We start from the raw sequence: 18249 nt of genomic DNA on the forward strand, positions 1-18249 counted from the left end.
TACACCGAATGAGCCCTAACATCGCCGCGATCGAGTTCGATCAATTGCATTGCATGGTGCGATCGACGCACGTCCATACCTTCATTTTGGTGCCATGACGCGGTCACCTTAGAAACAAGACGCAAGAACGCATGCATGCGCATGCACCAATTGGCAAGAAGATGGAGTACAACAAGACGCCCGGGACACTCGCGCTCAGTCCAGTAGTCGGCACCAGATCCGGCACTCCCGCTGCTCGATCGCTGATCCCCCATGGTCATGGCCGCGCGCATGCACCGTCGGAAAAACCTCCCAGCCGCACCGACGACGAGCACCAAGAACCACTCCCTGGCCGCGCGAGCAACCCCACGGACACATAAATATCCGGGCGCTCGACCGCTCCAGCACACCACGACGCAAATCCCGACAGAAACCACCGAGGTTCTCGATCCAATTCCAAGCTGAAGCAAATGGCCGCGCCGACCGTGCTGGCGCTCGCCCTGGCCGTCCTCCTCCTCCCGGCGGCGGCGGCGGCGGCGGCGGGGCGCGCCCCGCCGGGCGCCAGCCCGCTCGTGACCACGTGCAACGAGGGCCCCTTCCCGGCGCACTGCGTCAAGGAGCTGGGCCCGCGCCTCCTCGACATCCAGACCACGCTGGCGTCGGTCTCGCCGCGGGGCGCGCTCATCGCCGGCGCGCCGGGCACGGTGGACTTCTCTTCGCTCGTGGCCGTGGCCATGGAGGCGGCCACGGAGGCTGGCGCGGTGGCGTCCACCATCTTCGAGGGCAAGCTCCCCGGGTTCAACGCCTCCGTGCCGGACTTCAAGGTCTGCCTCAGCAACTGCAGCGTCACCATGAAGTCCGCCATGAAGAAGCTCCACGGCGCCACCGCCGCCATGAAGGTCCACGCCCACGTGGTCGCCAAGGTGCTCGCCGACCGGGCCATCACCGACGTGTCGGCCTGCACGATCAGCTGCAGGAACCTCACCGGCGACGTCAAGCTCATCCTCGAGACCAGCCTCGTGGAGTTCCAGAAGATGATCAGGATCGCCGTCAACTTCCTCACCAAGATCGCGGCCAAGACTCCGCCCGGCCCTCTCCCTCCCCTCCCTCCCCCGGTGCGCCGCCGCTAGATCACCGGCATGCCACGAGCGATTCGGCTCAGTAACAATGGATAAAGGCTCAATAACGTGTGATTCCTGTTGATCCTCAGTTTAGTTTTTCATAGTTTCTTTCATGTTTTGTTTAGTTTTTCATAGTTTAGTTTCATGTTTTGTTTCGTTCATTTGGTACGGATCCTCTTCATTTTGACTTTAGTCGTAAAATGTTGGGAATAAAATGGAATCTCATTAGTTGGTTTAAATTTCGTATCTGCTCACTGGTACCAGTGCAAATGTACTAATATACGTTCGCTAATTCCCAGAAAAAATGTAGCACTTCAATGCATCTGCAATCCTGAACGTGCTCATCCGTGCGAAATGCACAAATTGATACTCCCTCCGATCGTCTAGATACATCCATTTGAATGATAAGTAATATGAATCAGAGGAAGTACATAAACTATGTGACTCAATTTTTCATACTATTTTGGCACAAATCTCTACTCTAAAGGAGTGTGCGGACGTGATGGTAGGTACGTCGTTGTCCGTTCGTCTCCGCCTCCTCATCACTGGTTTTTCTGCCACGTACGATCACTCCTTGCCTCAAATTTTTGCCGAGGATCGCTCGCCTTTTCATCTTCCCAAAACCTCGTACCCCTTTCCCTCTCGGTGCTCTCTTCCCCAACCCCCACTTCTAGGTTTTCAGTGTTGCCGTCGCTCAAGGAACCGCAGTTCCATGTCACCCTTCCCGTGAAACCGCAGAGATCCCTCCATAGATGTTCTAGGCCGCCGCCGCCAATCCGGCAAGCCTACGCTGCGACCCCTCAGGGCGCCTAGGGGGCAATGAACTGGCGTTGCGGTCATGGAGGGGAGGCTCGGGAGCAGGGCGACTGTACTGGCTGACAGAGGAAGGACCGAAGGAGCCGGGCGGCCCTAGCGATCGCCTTGACTGCTACATCATGCGCCCAGACCGACTGACGGCGGTATCCGCGGTGGTGGAGAAGCGTACACGGCACACTACCGAAACAGGGGCCGGTGCCGACGGCCACCGTCGGCCTACTCCAGGACATGCCGACAGCTGGAACGAGGTTGTGGGCGTAGGGCGGCCGTCGGGCTATCCAGAACTATGCCGACGGCCACCGTCGGCTTAGCCGAGCCTATGCCTACGGCAGCCGTCAGCATAGATGCGGGCCCAGCGGGCCCGCTCATGATGTGCGGCTAATGGCGTCCGATCTATGCCGACGGCTTAAACGGGCAGCCGTCGGCACAGATGCGCGTGCCACGTCATCGATCCGGACCGCACCGACCACCACCTATGCCGACGGCTGCCGTCGGCATAGATGCCACGTCATCGATCCGCGACGCGCCTTCCACCTGCCCCTGGCCTAGGCTATGCCGCCGGCTTTGCCGTCGGCATAGTTTTTTATATAGATTTTTTTGTTTTACGTATTATTATTTAATTTACTTACATGTAGCATGTGTTAATATAAGCAAAAATACCTTACTTTTGGAATCTATACGGAGGGGTGTGCCCCCCTCACGGCCGGTGCCGGCGGCCGACACCTGGAGGGGGGAAACAGCCGCATCGGGTCTATACGGAGGGGACGTTGCTCCCAACTGTTTATATGGGATGACCTACCACAACCGTGTGGTGTTATGGCATGTCTGAAGAGGCGATACACGTCTCTGGGGTGTGGCCCCCCTAACAGTCGCCTCCGCCGCCGGCACCTGGAGGGGGGAAACGGACACGTCGGGTCTATACGAAGGGGATGTTGCTATGGGTTTGGCTCGTATGTTGCTCCCAGGTGTCCCTCTGGGATGACCTAACACAACCGGGTGGAGAGGTCCACTGGTCAAAGCCCGTCCTTGGGAAGTCAAAGGGCTAGATCTCGTGGTCAACCGCTCCAGGGTTAGGCGGGACGGGGGGCCTGGGGAGGGTAGCAATGCCACCGAAGCATCACACCGGCCCCTCATACATGCGGGGTGGTGTTGTGGCATGTCTGAAGAGGCGGCACGCGTATCCGGGGTGTGGCCCCCCTCATGGACGGCGCAGCCGCCGGCACCTGTAGGGGGAAACAGACGTGTCGGGTCTACATGAAGGGGATGTAGCTGTGGGTTTGGCTCGGATCTTGCTCCCAGGTGTCCCTTTGGTGGACAGGTGTAACGCCCCGGACACACCCGTCGGTGGTTGTTACTCCTGGCAGGATCTAGACTGGCCCCACAGATCAATACTAGTCTTTTCTGCGCACTTTGTCCTCACTCGTGCGCACCCGGGAGCAACTTCCCGATCGGTCACCCATCCTGACACTACTCCAAGCTGAGCACGCTTAACATTGGAGTTCTGTCCGAATGGGCTCCCGGAAAAGAAGGAATTCCTTATTGATATGAGTAGTCTATCATCCCTAATAAGCCAGGCCATCACATACAGCCCCACTCAGAGAAACCGATGTCCTCGTCAGGCCACAAGAACGTTCCCTCTTGGCACATACGATTGTTCATCCAGTCCGGTACATGTGCCATGCCAGGTGCCATGACGGGTCACAAACGTCATGAACAACATGACCGCGCACCTGTCTGCAAACATCCGTGTAACCGCGAGGCCTGGCTCTGATACCAACTTGTAACGCCCTGGACACACCCGCCGGTGGTCGTTACTCCTGGCAGGATCTAGACTGGCCCCACAGATCAATACTAGTCTTTTGTAGCGACCAAACCTCAAACAGTCTGATCTCTGTGCTCCGGTGTCATCCTTGGATCACTAATGCTGACACCACACAGTACTCGGAGGATTTATACCAGAGTAGCAATCACACACTTATTACATCGAGTGTCTCAACAGAGAACTTATTACAATAAATATGGCTTAAGGCCATCTAATTACGATAACAGCGGAAGGCTTGGAAGATAAGTCAGTCCATCAACTCCAACGGCATCACTGAGTATAGAACCACGACCTAAAAACTCCTTAATCATCGTCTGAAAAGTCTGCAACATTAACGTTGCAGCCCGAAAACGGGTCAGACATGGAATATGCTGGCAAGGTAACACATAGAGAGTAATGGAATGTAACAGCTATACTATATGCATATTTGGCTGGTGGAAAGCTCTATGGTTACAGTTTTTGCATAAAGCCAATTTTTCCCTACTTCAAAAGGAATAAAGTTAATTACTATCATGGTGGTTGTTAAACATTGAGAATGGTTGACAACATTCTCAATCCCAATTAAGCATCATCATTAACCCAACAACATTAATTTTAGAGTAACATGTTGAGATTCACATGATAATCCAGATACTAGATACTCAAGATGTCCATAACCGGGGACATGGCTAATCATGATTAGTTTGTTACACTCTGCAGAGGTTTGCGCACTTTTCCCCACAAGACTCGATCGCCTCCGTTGGATTTCTCGCACTACATGGTGTTTGAGAAACGGATGACCGAGACACAGTCTTTCAGAAGCGCTGGCACCTTACGATGGATAGACCGGTACACCTACTTTCCCCTACATCTGCTAGTCTACCCTGTAAGAGTTCGCACGACTTAATCAACTATGCCAGAGCCCATAATGGCTTGTGGCTGCACACGGAAGTTTCTAGTTTGAAAAATCTCATGATCCCTTTGAGCCTGGGTGGCGGCCCAAAAGAAAACAGGCAGGTCCTGGACTACCCAGGTGCCTCAATCCACCCAGATGTGTATTTAAGTTGCCACCCTAGATAAACCATTAATTATCAATCTCACATCTGTCATGGATTTCACTCACCCAATCCACGTCTACTAGCATAGCATGGCATAATAAGGAAACGTAGAAGTAACTCCCAAAGGTTTGATAATAAACATGTAATAGGTACTAACTCATCTACTTCCCATCCCACAGTTTAATTAGATCCTAATCATGCAATGTGTGAAGATTGATCTAATGCAAAAAAACTGGGTTATAGAAAAGGAATGATCAAAGTGTTACTTGCCTTGCTGATGATCCGTGAAACCTAACGATTCGAAGTAACAGGTGGCGCACTCCGGGTACTCTATCGCAGGCAAACAAGCAAGCATACAATAAGTACTCATCTAATGCACAGGTAAAACTCAAATAAGAGATCTAACCAGAAGGTTCAACTTAAGAACTCCGGTTGGCAAAAAGAATCAAATCGAACGAAGCAAAGAAAGTCAAACGGCGAAAGAAAACAACTTCGTTTTAGTAATCTGAACCTAAGTCAAATTTTACAGTAGCAAAACTTGTTTAAGTTGATTATTCGGATAGAGGGTTTCGAGACGAAACTCTAGGCGCTTGAATCGCCTGATTCCGATAAACGAGCGAAAAGAAAAACTAAAACGAAAATCGGATCAGAAATCGCGATCAGAAAATAACCGCGGAAAATCCTACGAAAAAGAAAAATGACGAACTGATTTTTTTTAAACGGCACGGATTTCGAGGTGCGGCGAACCTCGGGCGACGCGCGGCTTATGCGGATCGGCGGCGGGGCGGCGGCGGTGGCTGGCGGCTAGGGTTAGGGTTCGGGCGGCTGCTGGTGGGCTGGCTCGGGCCCAAGGCGCGGCTTATAAAGCCCCCCGGCCGGCAGAGTTCTGGTCGGTTACGGCCCGTAGTCGGTGCGTTTTTTTCGCTCGGAAGAAAAGTAAAAAGAAATACTAAACGGACTCCAAAAATCCCGAAATAAATTTTCCTGGGCTTCTAAAATCAAGCCCGACAAGGTGAACATTTATTTGGGCCCTAAATGCAATTTTGAAAAACGCGCATTTTTCCTAATTCAAATAAAAACAACAAGAAAACTCTGAAATAAAACTATTTGATTTTTTTTATTAAATTCTCAATATTTCTATATTTTGGGAAAGTCATTTTATTCCCTCTCTCATATTTTTGTAATAGAAATAATTGATGATAAAATAAATTAAATCAAATGATCCTATTCTCAAAATTTGAGAAAACTCAAATATAAAAATAACGAAATCCCCAACTCTCTCCGTGGGTCCTTGAGTTGCTTAGAATTTTCTAGGATCAAAACCCAAAGCAAATAAAATATGATATGCATGATGATCTAATGTATAACATTCCAAATTGAAAATTTGGGATGTTACAAACCTACCCCCCTTAAGTTGAATCTCGCCCTCGAGATTCGGGTTGGCTAGAAAATAGGTGAGGGTGGTCTTTGAGCAAATCTTCCTCTTGTTCCCAGGTGGCTTCATCCTCCGTGTGGTGGCTCCACTGAACCTTGCAAAACTTGATAACTTTGCTGCGAGTAACTCGGCTGGCAAACTCGAGGATCTTAACTGGTTTCTCCTCGTAGGTCAAATTGTTATCCAACTGAATAGTTTCCAAAGGCACTGTGTCTCTCAATGGTATGTCAGCCATCTCCGCGTGACACTTCTTTAACTGAGAAACGTGGAACACATCATGAATTCCTGACAATCCTTCGGGCAATTTCAACTTGTAGGCCACTTCTCCCATACGCTCCAAAATTCGATATGGTCCTACAAATCGTGGCGCTAACTTCCCTTTAACTCCAAAACGCTTTGTTCCCCGAAGTGGAGATACTCGAAGATAAGCTCTGTCTCCAACTTCGTAAATTGTCTCCTTGCGTTTAGAATCTGCATAACTCTTCTGTCTGGACTGGGCTACCTTGAGCCCATCACGAATCAACTTCACTTTCTGTTCAGACTCCTTAATCAAGTCAGGTCCAAACAACTGGCGGTCTCCGACTTCGTCCCACGACAGCGGTGTACTGCACCTTCTTCCGTACAAAGCTTCGAAAGGGGCCATCTTCAAACTGGTTTGGTAACTATTATTGTAAGAGAACTCTGCATATGGCAAATTATCGTCCCAACTAGATCCATAATCTAGCACACAAGCTCTCAACATATCCTCCAAAATCTGATTGACTCTCTCGGTCTGTCCATCTGTCTGCGGATGAAAAGTTGTACTGAATTCTAGCCTGGTTCCCAAAGTTTCATGCAACTGCTTCCAGAACTTTGAGGTAAACTGGGTTCCTCTATCTGATACGATACTCCTCGGAACTCCATGCAGACATACTATTCTGGTCATGTATATTTTTGCCAACTTAGCACTGGTATAAGTGGTCTTTACTGGGATGAAATGAGCTACTTTCGTCAATCGATCGGCTACAACCCAAATCGAGTCATAGCCTGAACGAGTCCTGGGTAATCCCGTGATAAAATCCATGCCTAACTTATCCCACTTCCATTCGGGTATCGGCAATGGTTGTAACAATCCTGCTGGCTTCTGATGCTCTGCCTTTACTCTCTGGCATACATCACAAACTGCTACATACTCTGCTATTTCTTTCTTCATTCCGGTCCACCAGAAAATATCCTTCAAATCCAGATACATCTTGGTATTCCCTGGGTGAATCGAATAGGGTGAATCATGGGCCTCTTGCAGAATTAACTTCCTGATCTCCGGGTCATTGGGCACATAGACACGGTCTTCAAACCATAGGGTATCGTGCTCATCCTCACGAAATCCTTTAGCTTTTTCTTCTTTCATTTTCTCCTTTATGGAAGCAATCTCCTTGTCAGTCTTCTGAGCTTCCCTGATTCTGTCCATCAAAGTTGACTGAATTTCCAACGTTGCTACATAGCCTCTCGGAACTATTTCCAAACATAGTTCACGAAGATTTTCTGCTAACTCCTTGGGTATTTCTCCCGTCATTAAGGTATTGACATGGCTCTTGCGGCTTAATGCATCAGCTACTACATTAGCCTTCCCGGGATGATAATGCAATTTCATATCATAATCCTTGATGAGCTCCAACCATCTCCTTTGTCTGAGGTTCAACTCCTTCTGTGTGAAAATGTACTTCAAACTCTTATGATCCATGTACACCTCACAATGATTTCCGATGAGGAAATGTCTCCATGTCTTCAAGGCATGCACTACGGCTACTAACTCCAAATCATGCGTAGCGTAATTCAACTCATGGGGCTTCAGTTGTCTTGAGGCATATGAAACAACTCTCCCTTCCTACATAAGCACTGCTCCAAGTCCTCGACGTGAAGCGTCGCAATACACCTCATAATCCTTGGTCTGATCTGGCAAAATCAACACTGGTGATGTAACCAAGCGTTTCTTCAACTCCTGGAAACTAGCCTCACACTGCTCAGTCCATTTGAACTTGGTATCTTTCTTCAACAACTCCGTCATAGGCTTCGAAATCTTTGAATTTTTTTCAATAAACCTCCGGTAGTATCCTGCGAGTCCAAGAAAACTCCGGATCTCTCCAACGGTAGTTGGGGCTTCCCACTTGGTCACGGTATCAACTTTAGTGGGATCAACAGCTATACCTTATCTAGATATAACGTGTCCGAGGAATCCTACTTCCTTCAACCAAAACTCACATTTGCTGAACTTGGCATATAATTGATGTTCTCTGAGCTTTCCAAGTCCCAAACGCAAATGCTCCTTACGTTCCTCTTCATCCTTTGAATAAACCAGGATATCATCAATGAACACTACGACGAACTTATCCAAAAACTCCATAAACACTTTGTTCATCATGTTCATAAAATAGGCAGGCGCGTTAGTCAGACCAAATGACATAACGGTATACTCATACAGCCCATACCTGGTGGTAAAAGCTGTCTTCGGAATATCCTGTTCTCGAATCTTCAACTGGTGGTACCCTGATCGCAAATCGATCTTGGAAAACACTTTAGCTCCTTGCAATCGATCAAACAGATCATTGATCATTGGTAGCGGGTACTTGTTCTTGATTGTTACTTCATTTAATCCTCGATAATCAACAACCAGCCTTAACGATCCATCCTTCTTCTCTACTAATAGTACTGGTGATCCCCAAGGTGAAGAACTTGGGGGAATGTAACCTTTATCCAGTAACTCCTTAATCTGTTTCTTAATTTCCACCAAATCCTTTGCTGGCATCCTATATGGTATATTTGATATTGGCCCTGTGCCTGGCAATAGTTCAATCAAGAACTCAATATCTCTATCCGGTGGCATGCCTGGCAACTCCTCTGGAAATACATCAGGGAATTCCCTAACCACTGGTACTTCCTCCTGCACAACTCATGTTAATGAATTTACTTGTGTCTTGTTTGGCGCATGCCGGGATACATACTTGATCCTTCTCCCTTCTGGGGTGGTAAGCAAAATTGACTTACTAGCACAATCGATGTTTCCTCCATACATCGACAGCCAATCCATACCAAGAATCACATCCAGACCTTGAGATTCCAGAATAATTAAATCTGTTGGGAAAACATGCCGTCCTATACTTAATGGCACTTGAAAACATCCTTGACTGGCCATGTACTATGCTCCTGGTGAGCTTACTAGCATAGGTGTTTTGAGAACCCTAGTGGTTAGGCTATACTTTTCCACAAATCCCCTTGATATGTATGAATGCGATGCACCAATATCAAAAAGAACGAGTGCAGTAAATGACTTAACCAAAAACTTACCTATTACTACATCGGGCTGAGCTTCAACCTCCTCCACATTAACGTGGTTCACCTGTCCCCTGTTGAAAGGGTTCGGCTTCTTTCCAGAGCTTCCATTGCCGCTTTGGCCTTCAGGACATTCATTGGCATAATGTCCGGTCTTGGAACACTTGAAACAGGTGACTTGACTCAGATCTCTCTTGGCTGGGGTTGATGGGGTGCTGCGGTTCTGGCCATTGCTTCCTCCATTCCCATTACCATTCTTGGTGCCATTGTGATTGTGCGAGCTACCTACTCCATGGGTATGCTGAAAATGTCCTCCCGGTCTAGGGGTAAAACATGGCTTCTGCTGAGCTCCTGAATTATACTTTCCTTGTCCATACTTCCTCTTGCGGTTCTCAATTTGCTGCTGCTTCCCTTCAATCATAAGAGCACGGTCTACCAACTCCTGGTAGTTGTTGAAGGTGGCTACCATCAACTGCATACTCAACTCATCATTCAGTCCTTCCAGGAACTTCTCCTGCTTAGCTGCATCCGTAGCAACGTCGTCTGGGGCATAACGTGCTAGCTTACTAAACTCCTCCACATACTGGCCAACTGTCCGTCCTCCTTGGCGCAAGTTATGAAACTCATGCTTCTTCATGGCCATTGCTCCTGCTGAAACATGGGCAGTACGAAAAGCCTGCTGAAACTAATCCCATGTGAAAGTGTCGACTGGAAAGGTGGCTGTGAAATTCTCCCACCATGATGCTGCGGGTCCTTCTAACCGATGTGCGGCAAACTTAACCTTCTCCGCATCTGTGCATCCTGCAGTGGTCAACTCCCTAGCTGTCTTGCGGAGCCAATCATCTGCTACTATCGGGTCGGTGCTACTAGAAAACACCGGCGGATTCAGCCTAAGAAAACGGGCTAAGTGGTCAACAGGTGGTGGTGGTGGTGGTGGTGGGTTGTTGTTGTTCCCCTGATTCTGATTCTGAACTAGCAACTGCATCAAGGTGTTCTGTTGCTGGATCAACTGGGTGAGCTTCGGCGGAAAGGCAAATCTGGGGTCACGTCTCGGAGGCATCTGAGGGTTTAGAAAAGATGAGATATAAGAATAGAGGGGGTCTAAAGAGAAAACACTACCCATATGCACATGAGGCAAAAGCAAACAATTCACTTTATTCAATCAAACAAAGGCATACAATCGATCTAACTATTGCAAGGTGCTCGGACTACTATATTTACATGGTGGACTACTACTACTGATGAGGTGGTCTACTAGAAATATTCTATGGTTGTAGACTCCATGATATCTGCTCCTGCTTCATCAACATAGTCATCATCGCTACTATCTGCTTCCGAGTCGGTGCCGTCGATGATGATGTAGTCTTCCAGGCTAATCTCCTTGGGTTCTTCGTCTTCATCTACTGGTGTCGGGCCTCCCATAAATACTGCTAGCTTCATAGTTAGGTCGGCATTCTTATCCACCAATACTTCAATTTGTTCTTCATAATCTTCGCGTGTAGCCTTGAGTTCTTCCTCCAGTTCCTTGATTCTAGTCTTAGTCTTCTTCAGGTCTATCATGTCGACGCACATCTGATTCTCCTGTCGTCGAATGTGCTGGTTTAACTCCTGGATAAAAGCTACGATTGATCTATCCTTCATGGTGTTAATCATCTCCCAGTGTTCATCTCGGCGCCCGCAAATCTGGTAGATAGTATCCTCGAGATCCTTGTGGTAGACTTCTCCAATGCGTCCCATGGCGATGTGAGCTGCCATGCTCTTTCCTAGACTCCAAGTTGGTGCATCAAAAGAAAACTCTATGGGCTCAGTGACTGGCATGAACGTCCTTCCTGGGATTTGAACTTGAATCATCCAGCGCTCTTCTTTAGGTAAAGTGGCGTTGTAGGTTCCTGTGAAGCTTGGTACTCCTATGTTCAGGTATCTAGTGACTTCCTTCAAGTGGTGTCCAAAGGGTGTATCTTCATTCGATTGGGTGAACTTGTTCCTTGCATCCGCCATCCTAAAGAGTAGAAAAGATGAGAGGTCAGAAGAGAAGAGAGTGAGTAGTGATCTAGGTCTTTAGCTTAGTGGTCGTGTCCTACAGTCAGCTTGTGCTCTGATACCATCTCTGTAGCGACCAGACCTCAAACAGTCTGATCTCTGTGCTCCGGTGTCATCCCTGGATCAGTAATGTTGACACCACACAGTACTCGGAGGATTTATAGCAGAGGAGCAATCACACACTTATTACATCGAGTGTCTCAAAAGAGAACTTATTACAATAAATATGGCTTAAGGCCATCTAATTACGATAACAGCGGAAGGCTTGGAAGATAAGTGAGTCCATCAACTCCAACGGCATCACTGAGTATAGAACCACGACCTAAAAACTCCTTAATCGTCGTCTGAAAAGTCTGCAACATTAACATTGCATCCCGAAAACGGGTCAGCACATGGAATATGCTGGCAAGGTAACACATAGAGAGTAATGGAATGTAACAGCTATACTATATGCATATTTGGCTGGTGGAAAGCTCTATGGTTACAGTTTTTGCATAAAGCCAATTTTCCCCTACTTCAAAAGGAATAAAGTTAATTACTATCATGGTGGTTGTTAAACATTGAGAATGGTTGACAGCATTCTCAATCCCAATTAAGCATCATCATTAACCCAACAACATTAATTTTAGAGTAACATGTTGAGATTCACATGATAATCCAGATACTAGATACTCAAGATGTCCATAACTGGGGACATGGCTAATCATGATTAGTTTGTTACACTCTGCAGAGGTTTGCGCACTTTTCCCCATAAGACTCGATCGCCTCTGTTGGATTTCTCGCACTACATGGTGTTTGAGAAACGGATGACCGAGACACAGTCTTTCAGAAGCGCTGGCACCTTACGATGGATAGACCGGTACACCTACTTTCCCCTACATCTGCTAGTCTACCCTGTAAGAGTTCACACGACTTAATCTACTATGCCAGAGCCCATAATGGCTTGTGGCTGCACACGGAAGTTTCTAGTTTGAAAAATCTCATGATCCCTTTGAGCCTGGGTGGCGGTCCAAAATAAAATAGGCAGGTCCTAGACTACCCAGGTGCCTCAATCCAACCAGATGTGTATTTAAGTTGCCACCTTAGATAAACCATTAATTATCAATCTCACATCTGTCATGGATTTCACTCACCCAATCCACGTCTACTAGCATAGCATGGCATAATAAGCAAACGTAGAAGTAACTCCCAAAGGTTTGATAATAAACATGTAATAGGTACTACCTCATCTACTTCCCATCCCACAGTTTAATTAGATCCTAATCATGCAATGTGTGAAGATTGATCTAATGCAAAAAAACTGGGTTGTAGAAAAGGTATGATCAAAGTGTTACTTGCCTTGCTGATGATCCGTGAAACCTAACGATTCGAAGTAACAGGCGGCGCACTCCGGGTACTCTATCGCAGGCAAACAAGCAAGCATAAAATAAGTACTCATCTAATGCACAGGTAAAACTCAAATAAGAGATCTAACCAGAAGGGTCAACTTAAGAACTCCCGTTGGCAAAAAGAATCAAATCGAACGAAGCAAAGAAAGTCAAACGGCGAAAGAAAACAACTTCGTTCTAGTAATCTGAACCTTAGTCAAATTTTACAGTAGCAAAACTTGTTTAAGTTGATTATTCGGATAGAGGGTTTTGAGACGAAACTCCAAGCGCTTGAATTGCCTGATTCCGATAAACGAGCGAAAAGAAAAACTAAAACGAAAATCGGATCAGAAATCGCGATTAGAAAATAACCGCGGAAAATCCGACGAAAAAGAAAAACGACGAACGGATTTTTTTTAAACGGCACGGATTTCGAGGTGCGGCGAACCTCGGGCGACGCACGGCTCCGGCGAATCGGCGGCGAGGCGGCGGCGGCTGGCGGCGGCGGCGGCTGGCAGCTAGGGTTAGGGTTCGGGCGGCTGCTAGTGGGTTGGCTCGGGCCCGAGGCGCGGCTTATAAAGCCCCCCGGCCGGCAGAGTTCTGGCCGGTTACGGCCCGTAGTCGGTTGCGTTTTTTTTGCTCGGAATAAAAATAAAAAGAAATACTAATCGGACTCCAAAAATCCCGAAATAAATTTTCTCGGGCTTCTAAAATCAAGCCCGACAAGGTGAACATTTATTTGGCCCTAAATACAATTTTGAAAAACGCGCATTTTCCTAATTCAAATAAAAACAACAAGAAAACTCCGAAATAGAACTATTTGATTTTTTTATTAAATCCTCAATATTTCTATATTTTGGGAAAGTCATTTTATTCCCTCTCTCATATTTTTGTAATAGAAATAATTGATGATAAAATAAATAAAATCAAATGATCCTATTCTCAAAATTTGAGAAAACTCAAATATGAAAATAACGAAATCCCCAACTCTCTCCGTGGGTCCTTGAGTTGCTTAGAATTTTCTAGGATCAAAACCCAAAGCAAATAAAATATGATATGCATGATGATCTAATGTATAACATTCCAAATTGAAAATTTGGGATGTTACAAACCTACCCCCCTTAAGATGAATCTCGCCCTCGAGATTCGGGTTGGCTAGAAAATAGGTGAGGGTGGTCTCTGAGCAAATCTTCCTCTCGTTCCCAGGTGGCTTCATCCTCCGTGTGGTGGCTCCACTGAACCTTGCAAAACTTGATAACTTTGCTGCCAGTAACTCGGCTGGCAAACTCGAGGATCTTAACTAGTTTCTCCTCATAGGTCAAATCGTTATCCAACTGAATAGTTTCCGAAGGCACTGTGTCTCTCAATGGTATGTCAGCCATCTCCGCGTGACACTTCTTTAACTGAAAAACGTGGAACACATCATGAATTCCTGACAATCCTTCGGGCAATTTCAACTTGTAGGCCACTTCTCCCATACGCTCCAAAATTCGATATGGTCCTACAAATCGTGGCGCTAACTTCCCTTTAACTCCAAAACGCTTTGTTCCCCGAAGTGGAGATACTCGAAGATAAGCTCTGTCTCCAACTTCGTAAACTGTCTCCTTGCGTTTAGAATCTGCATAACTCTTCTGTCTGGACTGGGCTACCTTGAGCCCATCACGAATCAACTTCACTTTCTGTTCAGACTCCTTAATCAAGTCAGGTCCAAACAACTGGCGGTCTCCGACTTCGTCCCACGACAGCGGTGTACTGCACCTTCTTCTGTACAAAGCTTCGAAAGGGGCCATCTTCAAACTGGTTTGGTAACTGTTATTATAAGAGAACTCTGCATATGGCAAATTATCGTCCCAACTAGATCCATAATCTAGCACACAAGCTCTCAACATATCCTCCAAAATCTGATTGACTCTCTCCGTCTGTCCATCTGTCTGCGGATGAAAAGTTGTACTGAATTCTAGCCTAGTTCCCAAAGTTTCATGCAACTGCTTCCAGAACTTTGAGGTAAACTGGGTTCCTCTATCTGATACGATACTCCTCGGAACTCCATGCAGACATACTATTCTGGTCATGTATATTTTTGCCAACTTAGCACTGGTATAAGTGGTCTTTACTGGGATGAAATGAGCTACTTTCGTCAATCGATCGACTACAACCCAAATCGAGTCATAGCCTGAACGAGTCCTGGGCAATCCCGTGATAAAATCCATGCCTAACTTATCCCACTTACATTCGGGTATCGGCAATGGTTGTAACAATCCTGCTGACTTCTGATGCTCTGCCTTTACTCTCTGGCATACATCACAAACTGCTACATACTCTGCTATTTCTTTCTTCATTCCGGTCCACCAGAAAATATCCTTCAAATCCAGATACATCTTGGTATTCCCTGGGTGAATCGAATAGGGTGAATCATGGGCCTCTTGCAGAATTAACTTCCTGATCTCCGGGTCATTGGGCACATAGACACGGTCTTCAAACCATAGGGTATCGTGCTCATCCTCACGAAATCCTTTAGCTTTTCCTTCTTTCATTTTCTCCTTTATGGAAGCAATCTCCTTGTCAGTCTTCTGAGCTTCCCTGATTCTGTCCATCAAAGTTGACTGAATTTCCAACGTTGCTACATAGCCTCTCGGAACTATTTCCAAACATAGTTCACGAAGATTTTCTGCTAACTCCTTGGGTATTTCTCCCGTCATTAACGTATTGACATGGCTCTTGCGGCTTAATGCATCAGCTACTACATTAGCCTTCCCGGGATGATAATGCAATTTCATATCATAATCCTTGATGAGCTCCAACCATCTCCTTTGTCTGAGGTTCAACTCCTTCTGTGTGAAAATGTACTTCAAACTCTTATGATCCATGTACACCTCACAATGATTTCCGATGAGGAAATGTCTCCATGTCTTCAAGGCATGCACTACGGCTGCTAACTCCAAATCATGCGTAGCGTAATTCAACTCATGGGGCTTCAGTTGTCTTGAGGCATATGAAACAACTCTCCCTTCCTGCATAAGCACTGCTCCAAGTCCTCGACGTGAAGCGTCGCAATACACCTCATAATCCTTGGTCTGATCTGGCAAAATCAACACTGGTGAGGTAACCAAGCATTTCTTCAACTCCTGGAAACTAGCCTCACACTGCTCAGTCCATTTGAACTTGGTATCTTTCTTCAACAACTCCGTCATAGGCTTCAAAATCTTTGAAATTTTTTCAATAAACCTCCGCTAGTATCCTGCGAGTCCAAGAAAACTCCGGATCTCTCCAACGGTAGTTGGGGCTTCCCACTTGGTCACGGTATCAACTTTAGTGGGATCAACAGCTATACCTTCTCCAGATATAACGTGTCCGAGGAATCGTACTTCCTTCAACCAAAACTCACATTTGCTGAACTTGGCATATAATTGATGTTCTCTGAGCTTTCCAAGTCCCAAACGCAAATGCTCCTTACGTTCCTCTTCATCCTTTGAATAAACTAGGATATCATCGATGAACACTACGACGAACTTATCCAAAAACTCCATAAACGCTTTGTTCATCATGTTCATAAAATAGGCAGGCGCGTTAGTCAGACCAAATGACATAACGGTATACTCATACAGCCCATACCTGGTGGTAAAAGTTGTCTTCGGAATATCTTGTTCTCGAATCTTCAACTGGTGGTACCCTGATCGCAAATCGTTCTTGGAAAACACTTTAGCTCCTTGCAATCGATCAAATAGATCATTGATCATTGGTAGCGGGTACTTGTTCTTGAATGTTACTTCATTCAATCCTCGATAATCAACAACCATCCTTAACGATCCATCCTTCTTCTCTACTAATAGTACAGGTGATCCCCAAGGTGAAGAACATGGGCGAATGTAACCTTTATCCAGTAACTTCTTAATCTGTTTCTTAATTTCCACCAAATCCTTTGCTGGCATCCTATATGGTCTCTTTGATATTGGCCATGTGCCTGGCAATAGCTCAATCAAGAACTCCTCTGGAAATACATCAGGGAATTCCCTTACCACTGGTACTTCCTCCTGCACAACTCATGTTAATGAATTTACTTGTGTCTTGTTTGGCGCATGCCGGGATACATACTTGATCCTTCTTCCTTCTGGGGTGGTAAGCAAAATTGACTCACTAGCACAATCGATGTTTCCTCCATACATCGACAGCCAATCCATACCAAGAAGCACATCCAGACCTTGAGATTCCAGAATAATTAAATTTGTTGGGAAAACATGTCGTCCTATACTTAATGGCACTTGAAAACATCCTTGACTGGCCATGTACTATGCTCCTGGTGAGCTTACTAGCATAGGTGTTTTGAGAACCCTAGTGGGTAGGCTATACTTTTCTACAAATCCCCTTGATATGTATGAATGCGATGCACCAGTATCGAAAAGAACGAGTGCAGTAAATGACTTAACCAAAAACTTACCTATTACTGCATCGGGCTGAGCTTCAACCTCCTCCACATTAACGTGGTTCACCTGTCACCTGTTGAAAGGGTTCGGCTTCTTTCCAGAGCTTCCATTGCCGCTTTGGCCTTCAGGACATTCATTGGCATAATGTCCGGTCTTGGAACACTTGAAACAGGTGACTTGACTCAGATCTCTCTTGGCTGGGGTTGATGGGGTGCTGCGGTTCTGGCCATTGCTTCCTCCATTCCCATTACCATTCTTGGTGCCATTGTGATTGTGCGAGCTACCTACTCCATGGGTATGCTGAAAATGTCCTCCCGGTCTAGGGGTAAAACGTGGCTTCTGCTGAGCTCCTGAATTATACTTTTCTTGTCCATACTTCCTCTTGCGGTTCTCAATTTGCTGCTGCTTCCCTTCAATCATAAGAGCACGGTCTACCAACTCCTGGTAGTTGTTGAAGGTGGCTACCATCAACTGCATACTCAACTCATCATTCAGTCCTTCCAGGAACTTCTCCTGCTTAGCTGCATCCGTAGCAACGTCGTCTGGGGCATAACAAGCTAGCTTACTAAACTCCTCCACATACTGGCCAACTGTCCATCCTCCTTGGCGCAAGTTACGAAACTCATGCTTCTTCATGGCCATTGCTCCTGCTGAAACATGGGCAGTACGAAAAGCCTGCTGAAACTGATCCCATGTGACAGTGTCGACTGGAAAGGTGTCTATGAAATTCTCCCACCATGATGCTGCGGGTCCTTCTAACCGATGTGCGGCAAACTTAACCTTCTCCGCATCTGTGCATCCTGCAGTGGTCAACTCCCTAGCTGTCTTGCGGAGCCAATCATCTGCTACTATCGGCTCGGTGCTACTGGAAAACACCGGCGGATTCAGCCTAAGAAAACGGGCTA

At 46.6% G+C, this 18249-nt stretch overlaps 1 protein-coding gene across 1 annotated transcript; it reads left to right on the top strand.

The window, feature by feature from the left end:
* The first annotated feature begins 400 nt into the window (after nucleotides 1–400).
* LOC119289509 lies at nucleotides 401–1346 on the top strand. The gene has a single exon (XM_037568816.1). It carries the CDS (start codon nucleotides 450–452, stop codon nucleotides 1107–1109), a length of 660 nt encoding a protein of 219 aa, XP_037424713.1. The 5' UTR covers nucleotides 401–449; the 3' UTR covers nucleotides 1110–1346.
* The last annotated feature ends 16903 nt before the right edge of the window (nucleotides 1347–18249 follow it).

The sequence above is a fragment of the Triticum dicoccoides genome, chromosome 4A (assembly GCF_002162155.2).
Source record: "Triticum dicoccoides isolate Atlit2015 ecotype Zavitan chromosome 4A, WEW_v2.0, whole genome shotgun sequence".
NCBI classification, from domain to species: Eukaryota; Viridiplantae; Streptophyta; class Magnoliopsida; order Poales; family Poaceae; genus Triticum; species Triticum dicoccoides.